The sequence below is a fragment of the Callospermophilus lateralis genome, chromosome 1 (genome assembly GCF_048772815.1).
Source record: "Callospermophilus lateralis isolate mCalLat2 chromosome 1, mCalLat2.hap1, whole genome shotgun sequence".
Classification (NCBI taxonomy): domain Eukaryota; kingdom Metazoa; phylum Chordata; class Mammalia; order Rodentia; family Sciuridae; genus Callospermophilus; species Callospermophilus lateralis.
In genome coordinates, this window is record NC_135305.1 from 169,580,891 (window position 1) to 169,601,813 (window position 20,923).

At 43.6% G+C, this 20,923-nt stretch overlaps 1 protein-coding gene across 4 annotated transcripts in view; it reads left to right on the forward strand.

Annotated features, from left to right (window-relative positions):
- The window catches only part of Adamts9 (ADAM metallopeptidase with thrombospondin type 1 motif 9), a 156,340-nt gene that overhangs the window by 30,892 nt on the left and 104,525 nt on the right, over positions 1-20,923 (forward strand). For all 4 annotated transcript variants that reach the window (XM_076868927.1, XM_076869093.1, XM_076869015.1 and 1 more), the window contains 6 exons: positions 1,115-1,155; positions 1,274-1,379; positions 5,107-5,253; positions 6,724-6,865; positions 9,519-9,623; positions 15,305-15,450. In XM_076868927.1, coding sequence (XP_076725042.1) covers positions 1,115-1,155; positions 1,274-1,379; positions 5,107-5,253; positions 6,724-6,865; positions 9,519-9,623; positions 15,305-15,450 — 687 coding nt within the window. The remainder of the gene's footprint in view (positions 1-1,114; positions 1,156-1,273; positions 1,380-5,106; positions 5,254-6,723; positions 6,866-9,518; positions 9,624-15,304; positions 15,451-20,923) is intronic.

Here is a 20,923-nt window from a genome sequence, read left to right on the forward strand (position 1 = left end):
TCCCAGCCCTTCCCCTTTCCTTTCCCTTCTCAATTCCCTGTGATCCCTTTCCTCTGCTCTATCAGTCTTCCTTCTATTTATTTGTTAATGGATGCATTATATTTACATGGTAGCACTTGTCTCAAAAGTGTTGTCTCAAAAGAGCAGGGTGAAGTGGCTCATGCCTATAATCCCAGTGGCTCAGGAGGCTGAGGCAGCAGGATCACAAGTTCAAAGCCAGCCTCAGCAACTTAGAGAGGCCCTGAGCAACATAGTGAGACCCTGTCTCAAAATAAAATATTAAAAAGGACTAGGGATATAGCTCAGTGGTAAAGTGCCCCTAGGTTTAATCCCCAGGACCAAAAAATAAATAAATAAAAGTGTTTAAGATATTTCACAGGGTAACAGAGAGTTGCTGGCCTAAACATACCTCCCATCCATTGTGGGGTACACTGGATTTTTCAAAAACTTTTTATTTATTTAAATTTTGCACAGTGCTGGTGATTGAACCAGGGCTTTTTTTTTTTTTTTTTTTTTTGCGGGGGGGCGGGGGTGCTCCTTTCAGTGAAAAGCATTTAGCACTTTTTTTTAGGAATGTTTATTATATATAAAATAATATATAAAATTACAATCACTCGCGGGTGTGGTGGTGCAGGCCTGTAATCCCAGCACCTCGGGAGGCTGAGGCAAGAGAATCCCAAGTTCAAAGCCAGCCTCACCAATTTATTGAGGCCCTAAGCAACTCAGTGAGACCCTGTCTCCAAATAAAATACAAAATAGGGCTGGGGATGGGGCTCAGTGGTTAAGAGCCCCTGAGAACTCCTTGGTACCAAAACATTTTTTTGCAAGTTACAATCACTTATGCTGGGTATTGGGGAAGTCCTGGTTAGAGAGGCAGCAGGAGCAATCTTCTTAATGTAGCTGTTAATCCTGAATCAGTGCCTCCCAAAATGTTTGCACTGTAAAACCTGGGTCTTATTAGTTTGTTTTGGGGGCACAAACCTCCCCCCAGCCCCCACACTTACCCCCCACTGTAGTGTGTGGTACTGTGAATACCTAGAACCCTCTGAAGTATTTTCTTGTGTTGACCTTTGCTCTTTGGTGTCATCAAGGCCTAAGTCTGCTTTGCTTTCAGACAGGACATCTGCAGAGCTCATGACAAATGTGACACCTTAGGTGAGTCCTCCATTCATATCCTCTGTGGCTAAAACAGTTTGCTACATATTTCTGTTCTAAGTCACAATTGCTCTTTAAAGTAAGTCCTTGTTGGTCTTTTCTTTCCCCTTTCTAATAGGTCTTGCTGAACTGGGGACCATCTGTGATCCCTACAGAAGCTGCTCCATCAGTGAAGATAGTGGACTGAGTACAGCGTTCACCATAGCCCATGAGCTGGGCCATGTGTAAGTGTCACTTCAATAATGTCATTTAATTCGGAGTCACCTACAACTTGCATTCCTTGGCTTCTGTGAGCTTTTGCTTGATGTTAGGGTATGTGAGTCACTTTCCATGTCACAGTAGAGTTTCAAGGTTGAAGAACTTTGAACCTAGTTGGGAGAAGTGACCTTGACTTCCAAAATTAAAGGAACATGGTGCACTGCACCCTCTTCAGCCAGAGCTTGTGTTTTAGTCTGCTTTTTACTGCTGCAACTAAAAGACCTGACAGAACAACAGTGGGGAGGGAGTAGTTTATTTGGGGGCTCACGGTTTCAGAGGTCTCCGTCCACAGACAGCAGGCTCCATTCCTCAGGGCTCAAGGGGAGGCAGGACATCATGGAGGAAGAGTGTGGTGGAGGGAAGCAGCTCACATGGTGATCAGGAAGCAGAGAGAGACTCCACTCTCCAGAGACAAATAGAGACCCCAAAGCCACGCCCCCAATGCCCCCTCCTCCAACCACACCCACCTGCCTCCAGTCACCACCCAGTTAATCCCATCAGGGATTCATTCACTGGTTGGGTTAAGGCTCTCACAACCCAGTCATTTCTCTTCTGAACCTTCTTGCATGTTTCACACATGAACTTTTGGGGGATACCTCACATATAAACCACAAGAGCTTCTGTGTTTTCAGTAAAACTGCTCCAGTTTGGTATGCAAAATCTAGTAACAGATTTTCCTTATGGGAACTGGGGGAACAGGGCCTTTCCACTTCCCTCAGGATGTGTTAATGTGAAGAACATTCCTGGGTCCACATCTTGGTCTAGAAGGGTCCCCGACACTGTCCTGGCCCCCAAGATTTTTACAAGTCCAGCTCACTTCTGCATTGAGCTATGCATAGCTGTAATTGAGACAGGAAGCACCTGCAGAATGTAATGTCCCTCTTTCAGGGAAGAGAGTGAGCCAGGATATGCAGAAAACAGTCATTTCCTAATCAAGGCCTCCAAGCACCTGGCTATAATGAAATGGGTCTTCCCTTTTGTTTCTGAAGAGACAGAGCCCGGTTAGAACATGGGCTCATCAATGTGAATTGACTAGAAATCGGTCTGATTTTCAATCTGCATTTTTTTCTTTCTATAATAATCAAATCACTTACCCTCTATATTTGGAAAATAATTTTCTCAATCGATGCCATTAGTAGAACATCCCCATATGTCTATTTGTGTGTCAGACGCTGACTTTAGAGCTCACGTTGTACAATCAGCAAGCTTTTCGTGCAGATGTTTTCTGGATTCACCTGAGGGCAGTGCATTCACACAGATCAAGATGCCCACAGGCACACACAGGTATCTCCAAGCCACTTCAGAAGCAGTGGGTGTATCTTCAAATGAAGACCTTTCAATCATATTTTAAGAACACGCTCCTCATCCTGAAAGGGAGAGCTCCAGATGACCACTAACTGAGAACATAAAAGAGCCAGCTTTCTAAGTAGCCGCTGTGACAGTCCCCAGCATCTTCTCTGCCCTGAAGGCTCCTAAGTCACCTCCATGAACCTCAAGGACTCCTTGAGAAATTCCAATTTCAGTCCCCCCTCTCCTGGGTCCCCTTTGACCTTCATCAAGTCATTAGACCTTTCTGTGGTTCAGTTCCTCATCAGCAAAATGTGGGTAATAGCTCAGTCATCCCTGTGTGTCTGGGGGGGCTGATTCCAGGACCCCCGTGGATAGGGAATTGTGCAGATTTGCAAGTCTTTTTTATAAACTTTTTTATACTTTTTTTTTTGTTTTTTTGGTAAAATGGATTGAACTCAGGGGCGCTTTACCACTGAGCCACATCCCCAGCCATACTTTATATTTTATTTAGAGACAGAGTCTCACTGTGTTGCTTAGGGCCTCTCTAAGTTGCTGAGGCTGGCTTTGAACTTGTGATCCTCCTGCCTCAGCCTCCCAAGCTGCTGGAATGATAGGGGTGCACCACTGCACCCAGCTATACCTTTATTTTATTTATTTATTTTTATGTGGTGCTGAGGCTGGAACCCAGTGCCTCACATGTGCTAGGCGAGCACTCTACCACTGAGCCACAACGCAGAGGCCTAGTGTTTGCATGTTATCTGCTTTAAATCATCTCTACAGATTACTTATAATATGTAATACAAAATAAATGTTGTGTAAATAGTTGTCACACTGTACTATTTAGGGAATAATGATAAGGAAAAAAAAAGTCTGCACATTTTTTTTCTTCTGAATAAGTTCCACCTGCAGTTAGTGAAGCTCATAGATGAAGGATGTGCAGACTTGGTCAGTAGGCTGTGCTGCCCAGGAGGTTAAATAACTGATTAAATGAAATAAAGCATTTAAAACATTAATCACATTCTGGGTACATTGTAAACACTGAAAAGTCTTTTTTTTAAATTAATTTTTTATTTTTAGTTGTAGATGGACACAATACCTTTATCTTATTTATTTATTCATTTATTTATATGTTTGTGTTTTGTGGATGCCTGGAATTGAACTCAGGTGCACTCAGTCAGTGAGCCACATCCCCAGCCCTATTTTGTATTTTATTTAGAGACAGGGTCTCTCTGGGTTGCTTAGGGCCTCACTAAGTTGCTGAGGCTGGCTTTGAACTTGTGATCCTCCTGCCTCAGCTTCCTGAGCTGCTGGAATGACAGGTGTGCACCTGTAATTATTTTCATGTGGGCTGAGGATCAAACCCAGTGCCTCACATGTGTTAGACAAGCGCTCCACCACTGAGCCACAACCCCAGCCCTGAAAAGACTTGGTTCTTACTATTTAACCAGGGTTCCATAAATATTTACTATTATTTAACCCCTGCCACGAGCAGATGTGTCTGGCATCTGGATAAAAACAAATTGTTATTTCATATGATGAAGTAAACTTGATTTCATGATGGGATAGGATTATCTGCCAGTTACCTTGCACCACAGAGAAGCAAGCTGAGGTTTGAACACTTCCTGGTTGTACAATGGATGCCTCTGGAGTGAGGGACACCATCATTCCCTGCCCCCTTCCTCTGACTAAGCCAAGAATGGCAAGTATGTATTCATGCAGCTGCCAGGTTCCCTCCCAGGCCCAGGAGGACGGGGGCGGTCCTCAGGGCCTTCTGGGGGCAGAACCTGGGTTAGTTTAAGAACCCTTTGTGCTGGTTTTCATCAAGTCAGCCCCCATATGGTGACGTTGGCATAGAGCACAAGACTATTGCCATCGCTGAGTCCCGCCTGCTCCATCTGCTCTGGTCTCCATGATCATCATTTTCTTTCATGAAAATGGGCACCCACTTTACAGACCTTTGTAATGACCTACCTGCCCAGGTGTATCATTTGTCATCCGGGCCCCAAAACAGAAGATGCCAAGACTCACAGTCAGCTCCTTATTAGAAAGCTTTAGCTTCAGAATTTTTATTTTTTATTTTTTAGTTTTTTGATGCCAGCAATTGAACCCAGGGGCACTCAACCACTGAGCCCCATCCCCAGCCCTATTTATATTTTATTTAGAGACAGGTCTCACTGAGTTGCTTAGGGCCTCGCTTTTGCGGAGGCTGGTTTTGAACTCTCCATCCTCCTGCCTCAGCCTTCCGAGCCATTGGGGTTACAGGTGGGCACCACTGCGCCCAGCTTGTTGTGTTCTCCACCCCATCTCAGGTAGCTTCAGATCTGTTCTGCTGCCCTGGACTCCGATTCTGATCCATAACCCAGTAGCCTCAGTGCTCACGGCGCCCGCCCTGGTGTCCCCTAGGTTCAACATGCCGCACGACGACAACAACAAGTGTAAAGAAGAGGGCGTCAAGAGCCCCCAGCACGTCATGGCGCCAACGCTGAACTTCTACACCAACCCCTGGATGTGGTCCAAGTGCAGTCGGAAATACATCACCGAGTTTTTGGAGTAAGACGCCACTTTCTCTTAACCGGGCTCCTGGGGCAGATTCCTAGCCAGGGTTCAGAAGGTCAGGGCGGAGCCGAGCTGGGAGCCTGGGGTCTGAAAGGGAGCGTGCGGCCCTGGCCCAGTTGGGCTTAGACATGTGTGGCCACCTGGGAAGAGGCCCTGTAAAGGCCCTAACGAAAGCCACCCACAGCTCTGCACCTGTAGCTTAGTGACCTGGGCACAGGAAGGGCGGGATCAGGAAATGATCCCCAAGAGGGAAGAAACTGGAGCAGCCTCCGTGTTTGTTGTTGAATGGAGGGTGCGTGTCTCTCCTACTCTCCTTACCACTCCCCTTCCCTTTTTATGTATCTTTCCTTTTCCTGTTTTTGTTTGTTGGTTGGTTTGTTTGGTACCAGGGATTGAACCCGGAGGCACTTGACCACTGAGCCCCATCCCCAGCCCTTTTTATATTTTATTTAGAGACAGGGTCCCGCTGAGTTGCTTGGGACCTGGATGCTGAGGCCGGCTTTGAACTCATGATCCTCCTGCCTCAGCCTCCTGAGTTTATTTAATTATTTATTTTTAACTTCCCACTCAGCTGTTCAAAGATCCAGTTTCATTATAAAATGCCCCCATGTCACAAATATATTGGTCTTCTCTCCCAATTACCAGAAAGCACCGAAGTTAAAGCAAAAACCCCAAGTCACTGGCCTGTTTCTGCAACTACAGGGAATGGGTGGATTTCTTCATCAGAACTCAGGGGTGACGCTTTCCCAAAACAGGGAAAACATCATTTGCAAAAAAAAAAAAGGGAAAGAACTGGAGGGTTCCATTGTTTCTCTTCTTCGGCAGGGGATGTTTTCTTTCCGTGAGTCACTGATTTCCTTACTCTTCCCTTTGGCAAACACTTAATGAGCACCTGCTGCTGTGGACCAGGCACTGTACTTGAATGGAGGAGACACTGTCTTCCTGCCTTCGACTGAGAAGCTTCAGTCTTTTGGGGAAGACGATCAAAAAATAAGCTGCTAACTGCCTCCAAATGCGACCAGTGCCCTAAGAGATTCATACTTCCTGTATGTTGTATGTAGATCTGATTCTACAAGTATACACCAAGGATACTACTCCAACTTCTGGACGTAAGATGGATGAAAAGAATAAAGCCGGCTGCACTTGGTGGCACTCACCTGTAATCCCAGAGGCAGAGGCAGAAGGATCATGAGTTTGAGGCCAGCCTCAGCAAGTTAGTGAGGCCCTAAGCAACTCAGTGAGAGCTTGTTTCTAAATAAAATAAAAAATAGGGCTGGGGATGGGGCTCCGTGGTTAAGCACCCCTGGGTTCAATCCCTGGTACCAAAAGAAAATAAAAAAGAAGAAGAAAGCCAAGATCAAAAAGGAACTGTCCTCTCTTCATTGGACTGGGGTGTGGCCTCCATGTTGAGAGGACCTTTGTCAGTCCCTCCTCTTATCTTCTGTGTGTCTCTACTTCCTGTAGCACTGGGTATGGCGAGTGTCTGCTTAACGAACCCGAATCCAGACCCTACCCCCTGCCTCCCCAGCTGCCTGGCCTCCTTTACAACGTGAATAAGCAATGTGAGCTCATCTTTGGCCCCGGTTCCCAGGTGTGCCCGTACATGGTAAGTGTTTGGGGCTGTTTCTGTCCTCATCAGATTTGGGATGTCTTGTTCTGCCTGGCTTCCCATTAGCTTCTCACTCGGCCCAAGGACCGTCAAACATCAGTTGACACTTAGGGTGATCCCTGTGCTGATGGTATCAGTCATGGCTCCATACATTGGCGCCCTGTGGCATCTCTTATTTTCCCCTCCTGACTGGCCAGAAGGGACATGCTATTGCAAGTGTGAGGTGGGGCTCCCAAGGGGTGCAGGGGCAGAGCTGGTAATCCCAGAGCTTGGGTGTTTCTTTCTCCTTGTCTTCTCTCATGTCCTCCTCCGACTTGTCCGAGTGACTTACAGCGATTCAGTAAAGATGACACGGGAGGCAGACCTGGCTGCTCCTCCTAGCCTGCCAGCCTTGGGTCCTGGGTCCACTTGGAGCTTCAGATCCTTTCTGGTGGTTGCTCACCAGGCTGCTGTGGTTTGTGCTGTGAATGTCTGGACCAGTGATATCATCTAGGGGTGACTGGATAGAAATGAGGAGAATGGTGCTCCTGTGGGTTGCCCCGTTCTGTCCCTTTGGGGCTGTGTGTGTGTGTTGCTGGGATACCCTTCAGAGGTTGCAGAGTAAGTTGCAAAAAGTACAGTGATTCCATGGAAATAATTTAAAAATTTGAGTCACTCTACCTTAATAATACCCATTTATATGTCACCCAAGATGGCACGAATTAAGAGTCATTGACTCTGAGGCAGGAGGATCACGAGTTCAAAGCCAGCCTCAGCAACTTAGGGAGGCCCTGAGCAACTCAGGGAGACCCTGTCTCTAAATAAAATACAAAACAGGGCTGGGGATGTGGCTTAGTGCTTGAGTGCCCCTGGGTTCAATCCCTGGTACCAAAAAAAGAGAGTCATTGAAGTGTTAAACAAAAGAATGGTTAAGTATATTTTAGTATCTCCATTTAGAGGAATATTACATAGCAGATGAAAATGATCTACGCAAGACACATGTTCCTGCTCATGTAATTTAAGTTAAAGAATAGGATGAATAATTGCATAGAGTGTGTCTTCAAGTCTCAAAGAGGGGAAAAAGTTGCAGGGAATGGGTGGAGAGCTCGAGGGACTTTTTTTTCCCTATTTTTCAGAGTATATATTTAGTTCTTTCTTAGTTTTTCTACCATAAGCCTGATTGATTTTGGTTTATTTTAATAATTAGGAAAAATATAAATTAGAGAAATCGTTTTTTTAAAAAGTATCCATTGAAATAGCTAAAATAAGTCTTTCTTTTAATTTTTTTTATTTTCTAGTTGTAGTTGTCGATACCTTTATTTATTTATTTATTTATTTTATGTGTTGCTGAGGATTGAACCCAGGGCCTTGTACATGCTAGGTGAGTGCTTTACCGCTGAGCCACAACCCCAGCCCTGCTAAAATAAATCTTTAAAACATAGTATTTAGAGGAAGAACAATGTTTCAGAATGTATCAAAATCAGTTTGCATGAAGCTTAAATGCTGTGTAACTGCTAGATTTTTATGCTGTTGTGTAAAAACTTTGGGACCAATGAAGTCATCATCAATCAGAGTGGGTCACCTCTGCAGAGAGGGAGCAAGGAAGAGACCCAGGATGGGTACAAAAGGTTTTAGCTTACCTGTGAACTCTTCTTTCCTTAACAGGGCAATGGTTCATAGGTATCCATTATGTAATTTTTTTTTTCTTTTGCTCATTTTTATTTGTTCTTTCTTGATATACATGATAGTAGAGTTTATCTTGACATAGTTTAGCTATTATGAGTTGAGCTGCTATAAACATTGATGTGGCTGTGTCACTGTAGTATGCTGATTTTTAAAAGTCCTTTGGGTATATGCCGAGGAGTGGGATAGCTGGGTCAAAGGTGGTTTCATTCCCAGTTTTCTGAGGAATCTCCGTACTACTTTCCAGAGTGATTGCACCAATTTGCAGTCCCACCAGCAATGGATAAATGAATCTTTTCTCTATATCCTTGCCGACATTTTTTGTTGCTTGTATTCTTGATGATTGCCATTCTGACTGGAGGGTGATGGAATCTCTGTGTAGTTTTGATTTGCATTTCTCTAATTTCTAGAGATGTTGAGCATTTTTTCGTATCTTTTTGACCATTCATATTTCTTCTTCTGTGAAGTGCTTTATGTTACTTTTTAATACTTTGTGTAGGTCTGAAATATTGTACACTATCTAATACCTTCTATCCTCTAACAACCCCTAAAAGCCTTAGAAATGATTCATAATATGATCATGATAATACATGGCCCTAGTAGAAGCACACACACACAGAGACATACACACACACATGCATGCATGCACTTTGAGTCAGGCCAAACTGAAACACAAATCATATCTGATCACTCCCTAACTCAACAACCAAACTCACATCACACAATTCCCACATGCTCCTTTGTCTCTCTGAACCTCAGTCTCTTCATCTGTATATCTCAAATGCATGGTGGGTCCCCTTTTATGCTACGGTCTATCCTCCCAGGCAGACAGGGCTGCTCAGGGCTGCTCGTTATCACCCTGGGACTATTTCATCATTTAATGAAGAAAAAAAAAATCCCTTTCCAAGTTCCCCAAACCCTTGGCAAAGCATTCATTGAAAGATTCTGTCTTAATTCCACTGTCTCTTCATTCAACTGAATCGAGCAGGTGCAGTGTAGACGGCTCTGGTGCAATAACGTGGATGGAGCTCACAAAGGCTGCCGGACTCAGCACACGCCCTGGGCCGACGGGACCGAGTGTGAGCCTGGAAAGGCAAGTACCCTCCATTGCCTCCCCCCACCCTGGGGCTGCAGAGAAAAGTTCAGGGAGCTTTTGAAAATATGAGACTCACATGAAGACATGATCCTGACACCAGAGATCATTATTGCCTGCATGTAGGGACAGTCTCCCAATTGAACACTTCCCTCGTTTGAGCCATTCTGAAATCCTAATGCCGTGTGCAGGAGTGTTTTTTGGGTCGTCTGTTTTCTGTTTTGAGAGCAGCACTGCAAACTTGACGGAGCATCTCAGAATAAGGGGGTGCAGAGAACGGATTCTGTCCTCTCCTGTGACACCAGGCTCTTGCCAGCCTCTGCTGTTCCCTTTAAGGAGAGATGATGTCACTTGGTACATATCCAAGTTCAGATTCTCATGAGCTACTTGTCATGGTTCCCAGTGATTTTGTTAATAACTAAACGAAATCCACTCCTTGTGTGGCCCGGGGACAGCTGTGTCCCACGCACCTAGGGGTATGATTAACTTACCCTCCTGTCCTGTGTGCATCGAAAAATCAGAGTCATGAGTTAGTGATATCATCATCCCTCCCCCCAAAAATTTGGTGGCACAAAATTTAAGAGATAAATCCTGATTCTTTTTTTTTTTTCTTTTGTAATTCTGTAAGGATGAATGCATTTAACATTGACAGTGATCCAGTCGCTGGATTCTATTTCTGAGATTTGTCGTCTTTATGTATATGTAGTTCTTCTACCTGTTAGATGTTTTACTCACTTTTATACATTTGTTCTCATCTTCTTTCCTTTTACTTTGTAGAATTATTAGGACCCAGAATGCCTCCTTCAAAGGGATCTTAATTGATGACAGGGTTTTACTCCCACTTCCCCATTTTTTTTTTTTTGTACCAGGGATTAAACCCAGGGGCACTTAACCACTGAGCCCCATCCCCAGCCTTATTTTATATTTTATTTAGAGACAAGGTCTCACTGAGTGGCTTAGGGCCTCGCTAAGTTGTGGAAGCTGGCTTTGAATTCACGATCCTCCTGCCTCAGCTTCCTGAGCCGCCAGGATGACAGGTGTGCATCACCGTACCTGCACAATAGGTCCATTTTAATCATATTCTAGAAGAGTGGCCAAGTCTAACAGCTTTTATTGAAGGTGTGGGGATGTATAGGTACTCTTAAGATCATGCATTCTGCAAATGCTGGAGAAGGTACCCAGGCTGCATAGGAGTGCTTTGTGATTTTTCTTGTTTGGTGTTGATTTCACAGAATTGGCAGTGTGGGCCTCTGGTCTGCATGCCAGCATTCCGACTCCTGTTGCCGCTGGGTTAATTTTTTTTCTCTCTGTTCTCTCTGCCCTGCTCCCTCCGTAGTAATCCATCTTGAGCTGCTGACACAGTGTTATTTTGATGAATGACTCACTAATGTCTCTTTATTTGCTGTGCTCTCTTGTTAAGTCCATTAACATTTCACTTTAACCCTGTTTTTTGAGTCCAGAGAATCCTTGAATTGAAGTTGGCCTCCACATCTACCTTCCAACCTCTTAGATAGATGCATGGATATAAAATATCAGCTAAATAGTTTGGGACACTTTTAAGAAAGGCTGATTTTTTTTGGCTCAAGTTGCACCAGCCACTTAAAGCTATGTTATGATATAATGGCAATTCCCATATGGAATTATGATTTGTGGGATTTGCCTGGTAAAATAGTTTATTTGGTTTTTTTTTTTTTTGATACTGGGGATTGAACCCAGGGGCACTCGACCACTGAGCCCCATCCCCAGCCCTTTTTATATTTTCTTTAGAGACAGGGTCTCACTGAGTTGCTTAGGGCCTCGCTCTGAGTTGCAGAGCTGGCTTTGAACTCGTGATCCTCCTGCCTCAGGTTCCTGAGCTGCTGGGATTACAGGCCTGCTCCACTGTGATTGCCACTGTGTCCAGCCAGTTTTTGTTTTGTTTTGTTTTGTTTTAAACATATTTCCAAAACAGCCCCAGCTTGTATCACCCTATTCCTCTGAGTTTCTTTCTCTGTTTTGGATTCCTGGCAGCAAGATGGGAAGGCTGAATTTCATATCAGCTATGACCTTGATTTTGTGTTAGTTAAGAATTTTGTTCAGGTTCAATCCAATTATTGTGTTTTAAGCAAATTACCTCTTTATATGATACGAAAACTAGACAAGTTAAGGAGCTATTATGTGGCTCATGCCTATAATCCCAGCAGCTCGGGAGGCTGAGGCAGGAGGATCGTGAGTTCAAAGCCAGCCTCAGCAACTCCGCAAGACTCTATTTCTAAATAAAATACAAAAAAGGGCTGGGGATGTAGCTCAGTGGTTAAGTGTCCCTGGGTTCAATTCCCAGTACCCCCTGCCAAAAAAAAAAAGAGAGAGAAGAAAAAAATAAATGCAAGTATTAGGGGCTGGGGCTGTAGCTCAGAGGTAGAACACTTAGCATATGTGAGACCCTGGGTTCGATCCTCATACCACATAAAAATAAATAAAATAAAGGTACTGTGTCCATCTACAACTAAGGGAAAAAAAAGAAATGGAGGTCATGCTAGTCCCTTATCTGAAGGGCTGGAGGTCTGAAGGGGCCCAGATTCCAGAGTTTTCTTCGACTGTGGGATATTTACATGCACGTAGTGAGCACCTTGGTGACAGGACCCAGGTCCTGTGCACCTTGGGCACACAGATTGAGGACAGTCGTCCACGATATTTCTGGTCTCCCTTGGTTCTGATCAGCACCCATCATGTCAAGCCCAGTGGGGAACCGTGCCTGTGCCTCTTGCCCGCCCTTAACAAGTCTGGGATTTGGGGCCTTCTGGGTTTTGCGTTTGGGAACTGGGATAGTCAACCTGCTCAGAGCAGTGCCCGGCCCTGGTCTATGTGGATGCCCGCCGGCACCCCAACCCTACCTAAGCTGCACCCTGTGCTCAGCTGTTCCTGAGGCCTCCTGTCATCAGACCCAGGACAGCCTGGGCAGGGGGGCTCCCTTTCCAGCTGTGGACACAGACTCCCACCCTGCCCTGGGCCACAGAGCCAGTGTTTCCAGGAGCCGCTGCTACAGCCAGGCCTGCTGACCTGTTGACCTTTGGCCCCAGGCTGCTTGGTCCTGGGTGTGGCCACGTATGGCTACCACACACTTGAAATGCCAGTCTGATCTAGGGTGCACTGATGAGTGAAATACAGCCTAGAGGGCAAGAGAAAGCTTCCTGTAGTGGCTGCCTCTCATTCTCCATGTACCGGTTCCCAGATACTTTGCAGGTATTTGAGATATTGGGTGGTACTGAGTGTATATCAGTATTATTTATTATTTATATAGGGATAGACATAATATGATGATATATGGTATATTATATGTGATGGTATATTATATGTGATTATTATAGCATCAATAATTATTAATATATATATATTATGATGTTTTGTATTGCATATAGTATACGCATGTATACATATACATATACACACATATGCACATGACATACATGTCATATATTACATATAGTATATGTATATATACATAATTATACATATAATATTTATGTATGTCATTCATAATATTTGTAATATTTGTGTATAATATTTATGTTTATTATTTATAATTGTAATATATGCGTGCATATACATATATCACATGTACATTACATGTATATATTCATAAATTACATGTATATTATGTGTTTGTATATAATACATATGTGTATGTAACGTATGTATATACATGGTCTATATGCATGTATGTGATATATATTTATAATATATTATATATAATATATTAGGTATGTGTATGATTATGCATATATGTGCATATATAATTATACATATGTGTGTATAATTATACGCATATATAGATACACATATATAATACATACACATATAATATACATGTAATACAATATATGTATATCACATTTCAAACATGTGATATATATAACGTTTTTCCTAGGCACATATACCAATGATAATGTCTGATTTCTAGATTTGGCATGGTAAGGGATTAACAGCAATAGTTGACAATAAAATCAAAAAATCAAAGTGATTTTTATACTGACTGCATGTAGAATTAATAATGTTTTTAGATATATTGGGTTAAATACCATTAGGATTTATTTCGATTTTTGTTTCCAAAATGCTTTAGTGTGCTTCTAGAATTCTCCGTCCTCTCTTGGGCCTGGTTAGCTCCTCCTGGGCGGGGGTTCCGGGCCCAGCCGCCCTCTTGCCTGTCTTTGTGCACACGCACCCCAGGGAGTGTGACAGTAGAGACAGGATCAGTGATGTCCAGGTGGTGTGGGCCGCCACAGCTCGGCCAGACAGTCCAGGGAGAAGGACGGTCCTCAGACGCTGGAGGGGATCAGGTCAAAGGAGGAGGCGGGGACAGCCAGGGACAGGCTGGGCTGCACCTCCAAACAACCGAGCCGCAGCCTTCAGTGGACAGGGACACTCTTCCCATGGAGACATCCTGGCCCTGGTCCCCGCCTGGTGCCTCTGCCTCCGCCCTCCAGAGGCGGCTCTGTCCCCCTGAGATCTGTCACACAGCCACCCGCCGCTCCACTCCAGAGATCTGAGAGAGGGGCAGGGTGTCACCCTCCTACAGCCACTGTCGCCACTCTTCCTTTGTCCACTGCTCAGTGACCTCTGCTTTGTGTAGAGCTTGCCACACCCACAATGGCAAAGGGTCCATGTGGGCCACTCCCTGTCCTGCTGAGGAGTTTAACTTAATTCTATTTTTGTAATATCTTTATTTTTTTGTTTGTTTATTTTTCTGTGGTGCTGAGGACGGAACCCAGGGCCTCACATGTGTGAGGCAAGCGCCCTGCCGCTGAGCCCCAGCCCAGCCCCTATTTCATTTTTTATGATTCTTTTAAAATCATGACCTCCCTCCTGTTCCAGGCTGGAGAAGCTGAAGCCTTAATAACAGCAGCAACAACACAAAGAAATCAACTTTAGGGGACCCTGTGAGGGCCCTTTGTTGCCTTCTCATCCTAAGTATTTTCTTGAAGTGAGTTTATAGAAATCATGTAACTACTTTTTCCCCTCCCTCTTCCCTGGTGAATTAAAATTGGGTTTTCAAATCCAAGGGGAGCTGGACACAGTGGTGCAGGCCTGTCATCCTAGTGATTTGGGAGGCTGAGGCAGGAGGATCGCGAGTTCAAAGCCAGTCTCAGCAAAAGCGAGGCCCTAAGCAACTCAGTGAGACCCTAAATAAAATACACAACAGGGCTGGGGATGGGGCTCAGTGGTAAGCACCCCTGAGTTCAATCCCCAGTATCAAAAATAAAAATAAAGATAAAAAAAGCAGGAAAGCATTGCTATTTTACTCGAGGCCTTGTGAATGGAGGTCCACAATGCAGATCCCACTTTGTCCTGACCTGTCTACCGCTACCCTGCCCATGTCCACTCCGCATTTTTCCAAGCTGGAGACTTGAGCAGTCTAAAGCTGGCCACTGGAGTCGCCCTGCCAGCTTGCAGCCACTCACTCAACTGGCTTTCTTTCCCCCCCACAATCAAGCTATACCTGAAGACCCAACCTAAAATTAAGATCCTTACAGGGCTAAATCCGCACAGTGCTCATGCTGCCTATAGATGGCATGTGCACAGCATTTCATAAACTACGGTATAAAAGAAAGATAAGAGAGGAAGGACGGCGTGTTAAAGAGGACAGGGTCCTGCAGTGACTCCCGGCACCAGCACTCCCTCACTGTCGCCCTTATTAAATACAGCACTGCAAGTATGGATTTTGTGTTCCCAAAGAAATGGAGGTCCCCGCGACTGACGGATCCTGGGGAAGTTGGAGTCACTTTGGAACCTGCTCAAGAACATGCGGAGGGGGGATCAAAACAGCCATCAGAGAGTGCAACCGACCAGAGTAAGTTCTAGAATTATCGTTGACTGCCAGGGGTCGGGGGTGGGGTTGGGGAGCTTCCTGGGGGAATACTGTAGCAGGAGGCTGCAGGAACATGGTCTAAGATAGTCAGCAGGTAACTCCAGGCACCTCTCCATCTTCTCCTTATTGAGCCCCCCAGGTCCTTCAATGTTAGGTTGGTCTCCCAAGCAGTTGGCAGTCCTGGATTGGTGGGTCTGCTTCCCGGTTTTGACAGTCAGGTGGGTCTCAGTGCCACCTGGAGCGTAGGCCAGCTTGCTCATGGAGGGCACACTTACTTGCACAAGGAACTTTTTAAAACATACACAAGGCAAGTTCATCCAGAGTTCAGTTAAAAAACACTGAGATGCCTCAAAGGCTCCCAGGATCCTTTATTGCTGTGAGCAGCAGACCCCAGATATCCTGGAGCCACAGGTCAGGGAATAATAATAATAATAATATAATAATAATAATAATAATTATTATTATTATTATTTGGTACCCAGGGGTGCTTAACCACTGAGCCACATCCCCAGCCCTTTTTTATATTTTATTTATAGAGACAGGGTCTCTATAAATATAATTATATATATATAAGTTGCTATAAATGAGTTGCTTAGGGCCTCACTAAGTTGCTGAGGCTGGCCTTGAACTTGCAATCCTCCTGCCTTAGCCTCCTGAGCTGCTGGGATTACAGGCATGTTCCACTGCAGGGAATTACCTTTTGAATCAGTCTAAATTTATAGGTGAGACTCCTGGGGTTCCTATCCCATGGCCTGACTATGTCCAGGTGGGGAGTTGACCTGCCTTTCAGTTCTCCAGATGTGACCCTGCAGCCTCTGCCAGCCTAGCCTCGCTAGCACTCATATGTTCCAGTAAGGCCATGGATCTTGTGTTTTTTTCCCAGCATTTACGATGTGCTTGTCGGGGGAGTAGACAGTAAATCATATCTTTATGATAAATCATATCTTTTTGATTCTGCATGAATATGTCGGAAGTAATGGTTTACATGTCACTTCTTGGACTTGTCATTGCATCTATATAGACTGGGAACCCAAGGAGTCTTCACAGTGTAGGGGTAGCTTTAGATGTATAAATCAATGACTTTGATTGATTGATTGATCAATTGATCAATGGATTGATTGATTCAGAGTCTCCCTCTGTTGCCCAGTCTGGTCCCCAGCTCCAGGGCTCAAGGGATCCTCCTGCCTCAGCCTCCTGTGTAGCTGGGACTGAAGGAATGCACAACTGCACCCAGCCCATCTGCTTTGGGATCATGTAAAACAAGTCTGCTTGAAGTACTCATTTATTTATTTTTTTTAACACTTTTGATTAGTGATAGCAAACTCAGTTGTGGAGAGAAGTAAAAAAGAATGAAGAGTTAGCAGACTATAAAAGTTTATCCTATCTGGGCATCATCGTGCACACCTGTCATCCCAGCAGCTCTGGAGGCTGAGGCAGGAGGATCGCAAGTTCAAAGCCAGCCTCAGCAACTTAGTGAGCCCCTAAGCAACTCAGTGAGACCCTGTCTCAAAATAGAATATATAAAGGACTGGGGTTGTGGCTCAGTGGTAGAGTACCCCTGGGTTCCATTCCCAGTACAAAAAAAAAAAAAAAAAAAATGTTTATTTTAGAGTAAAAGTGGTACAATTGTGCTGGGTGCTGCTCAAATCTAATGTTGACAGTGTGTTTTTTATATAAGAAAAATCTACATTTTATTTACAAGAAATAACAGAGCTATAAACCACTGGTTTATAAGCAATGGTCTAAGTAAATATTCTATGATACAAATCATAAATAATGATCAATTTATTTTTGCTCACAGTGCAGTATGTGTATCTTTTCTGCTTAATATTAGTCTTGGGTTAGGGATAGAGCTCAGTTGGTAGAGTGCTTGCCTCTCATAAACAAGGCCCTGGGTTCAATCCCCAGCAACACACACACAGACACACACACACACACACACACACAGACACACAAAATGGTCTCCAAGGAAGAAAAAAGCCCCAAAACTGGTTCATAACACTAACATTGTAGCTATAGGTAAAAATGAATAAACATTAGACTTTCTACATGGCATATATTTCATAGCATATACTTTGCATTTTTATAGTAGGAGAAATAGTGTTCATGTTCAGAAAAATTCAAGCACAAAAGGTATGACTTGAAAGTTTTTGACGCCATTTTTCTTACCCCCTTAAGAACTTTCTGCCGAAAAATAATGTGTTTCTTTTTTTTATATATATGCCAAAGAATAATTTGATGTGTATCAGTTCAGACTTTTCAAACAGATTGCGGATCTTGTGTGTATTGTATGAAATCAGTATCCCATAATTTAAAGCGAGGCTCGTGTTACTTTTTAAACCTAACTATATATCCTAGCTGCTTGTATTGTTGAAGTTTAAAATTAAGTCTTTTGATCCAACATTTGCTGTTGGGCTGCGGCTGTCACTCAGTGTGTAGAGCACTTGCCTAGCATGTATGAGGCCCTGGGTTCAATCCTCAGCACCACATAAAAATAAACAAATAAAATAAAGGCACACTGTTTATCTACAACTACAAAACAAACAATGAACATCAACAAGACCTTTGGCTGTTAGCAACAAATCCAGTGATTATTTTTAACGAATTAAAATTCATCAGGTGCCTACCTTGAAACCAAATTATACTAAGTGCTGTATTGCTATATTTCGAATAGTAGATGCTTTATAAGTGCTTCTTAAACTTTGATTCCAGAATATTCCATTCCAAAAGAAGTGCCGTTTTGGTTTGGTTTTGTGTTGGGATTTTTTTTTTTTTTTAAAGTCTTAAAGCCATTCTTGAAGAAATGAGGAAAGTGAAGAGAGATAAATCACTCCCTAATTGGAAAGGGCAGACAAAGAAAATCACCCCAGTGTGAAGCTGTCACCAAAAGGAGTCTGAGCTTCAAAGTGAAACAAAGATCCTCCCATTCAGAAGTTAAGAGCCGATCATTAAAGACCTCAATTAGAGGCCTTTGTCCTTGCTGTGTGCTGGGAGAGACTTGGGGGAAAAATACAATCCACCTCCTCAAGGGTCAGTGCCACATCATGCCATTGAAACTCCTCTGAGTTATTTGCTCTTTAGGGTGCTCCTGTTAATTGAGGAAAGGAGACTGCTTCTGAATACTTGGGGGGGGGGGGCGGGCGGTGCATTGGAAAAGTGAAAGGGACACAAAGCAGAGAAAATCCCATCCCGATCTCAGTGCAAAAGCTTGTTCAGAGAACTTCAGAGCAGAGGGCTCATTTTGTACAAGGTGGAAGTGGTTTTTTCTGGCTCCGTTATCAGGACCCATGGTTTCGTGTTTCACAAGGATCTTGAGGGGAACAGTCCCTCCTCACTGGGAATCCTCTTTTTCTCAGTTGGATGAGCCTTTAGAATACATGGTAAGCTCCATTTTTAGGGTCCAATACATGTGTCTCCTAGAGACTCTGGATTGTTCTATTTAGCATTTTAACAGTATCAATTTGATTTAAGAATGTATTTAATTAGTATCTAGAAATTTTATGTCATGTTTTTAGGATTCTCCCCCTGCCCTGAAATCAAAAAAGTCATAGAAGATACATAGTGCAGGTGCAGCTCTGGAGGCTGAGGCAGGAGGATTGTGAGTTCAAAGCCAGCCTCCACAAAAGCAAGGCCCAAAGAAACTCAGGGAGACCCTGTCTCTAAATAAAATACAAAATAGGGCTGGGGATGGGGCTCAGTGGTTGAGTGGCCTTCAGTTCAATCCACAGTACAGCAAAAAGGAAAAAAAAAAAAAAAAGGTAAGAAAAGTAGCTTCCCCCAAGTTTTGGGTTGAATTGGTATATGTTATTACAGGTGGAGGCCTGATATTTGTCTTAAAATGCTTGCTTGCTTTTTTGTTTGTTTGTTCGTTAATGGTATAGGGGATTGAACTTAGGGCTGCTTAATCACTGAGCCATGTCTTCAGCCCTTTTTTTACATTTTATTTAGAGACAGGGTCTCACTAAATTGCTTAAGTCCTCGCTAAGTCACTGAGGCTAGCTTTGAACTTGGGTTCCTCCTGCCTCAGCCTCCCGAGCAGCTGGGATCACAGGTGCACCACCGTGCCTGACTTTTTAACTCTCCATTTGATCTACCCTGTACATAATAAGATGCCCACATGTCTTGGTTTGTAAGGTTAATCCCACTTTATGTCTGTTCCCCTGGGGAAATTATTAATTGCTCTTATTTTCACTCCTGTGAAAAGTGTCCTGGATTGGACAATTAATTACGTGGGTCTCCTGACCCATAAGAAACACGTGAAAGAGTAAAATCTGGGCCCACTAGAAAATGTAAAAGTTAGAACATCAAAATAAGGCCAAGCTTTGGAGCTAGAAGATGTATCATCAGGCTGCTAGGCCCTTTGGTTATTACTTTGTGTTCAAAATTTGGCCTTGAGCTTCCTGGTAGCTGAAACAAAACAGGTAATAAAATTGCTCCAGTCTGTCAAAATAGAAAAAAAAAAAAAAAGTCGTGCCAATTCTCTAGGTAAAGCAAAGAACTTTCCTTTTCCAGTGCTACTATTTTGCTTTTAAATTAAGAGATTGATGGAAATAATAATGAACTCAGATATGAGAAAAGGGATCTTGAACTACATAGTTCCTGCTAGATACAGCAACTGCTGATGAAATCTTACTCAAAGGTAGAATATACCTGTGATGATCTTTGCAAAAATCCCTTCTTAACTTTGGCCACACATCACCCCAAACTTCCTCTCTGTTTACAGGTCATGGTTGTGTAATGTGCCAGAGGAAAGACCTAACTTGGCTGTAAAAGATAACAATGACTCTAGCAATTTCCTTCAGTCCTTCCCACCTATCTCTGGCATGCAATATCTTTAAAGGATCTTAATAGTTAGAAAATGTGGTGGATATTATTTTTAAAGTTGAATTTTCTATAATTTTGGCTACATGGAAACATTACCCTCCTATCCAGTTAAATTATTAAATTATAAGTTTAATTTTTCCATGCTGAAAGGTAAGTTCAGCTGGCTGAAGCTTTCCCTAGCTCACAGTACCATGCAGATTCAGCAGAAACCACATTGTCTAAGAAGAAATGCCATATAGTTCAGAAGGGCACATTTATATTCATTAAAGTCATATGAAGGCGTGGTGTGGTGGCGCAAGCCTGTAATTCCAGTGGCTCGGAGGCTGAGGGAGGAGGATCACAAGTTCAAAGCTGCCTCAGCAACTTAGTGAGGCCCTGAGCAATTCAGCAAGACCTTGTCTCTAAATAAAATATTAGAAAAGGGCTGGGGATGTGGCTCTTTCACTCCCCTCTACCTAAAGTACCTCTGTTTTCCCTAGCCCTTCCCCCTTACTGTGAGTTAGCATCTGCATATCAGAAAAAACATTCAGCCTTTGGTTTTTCGGGAGTGGCTTATTTCACTTAGTATGATAGTCTCCAGTTCCATTCATTTACCATCAAATTTCATTCTTCTTTAAGGCTGAGTAATATT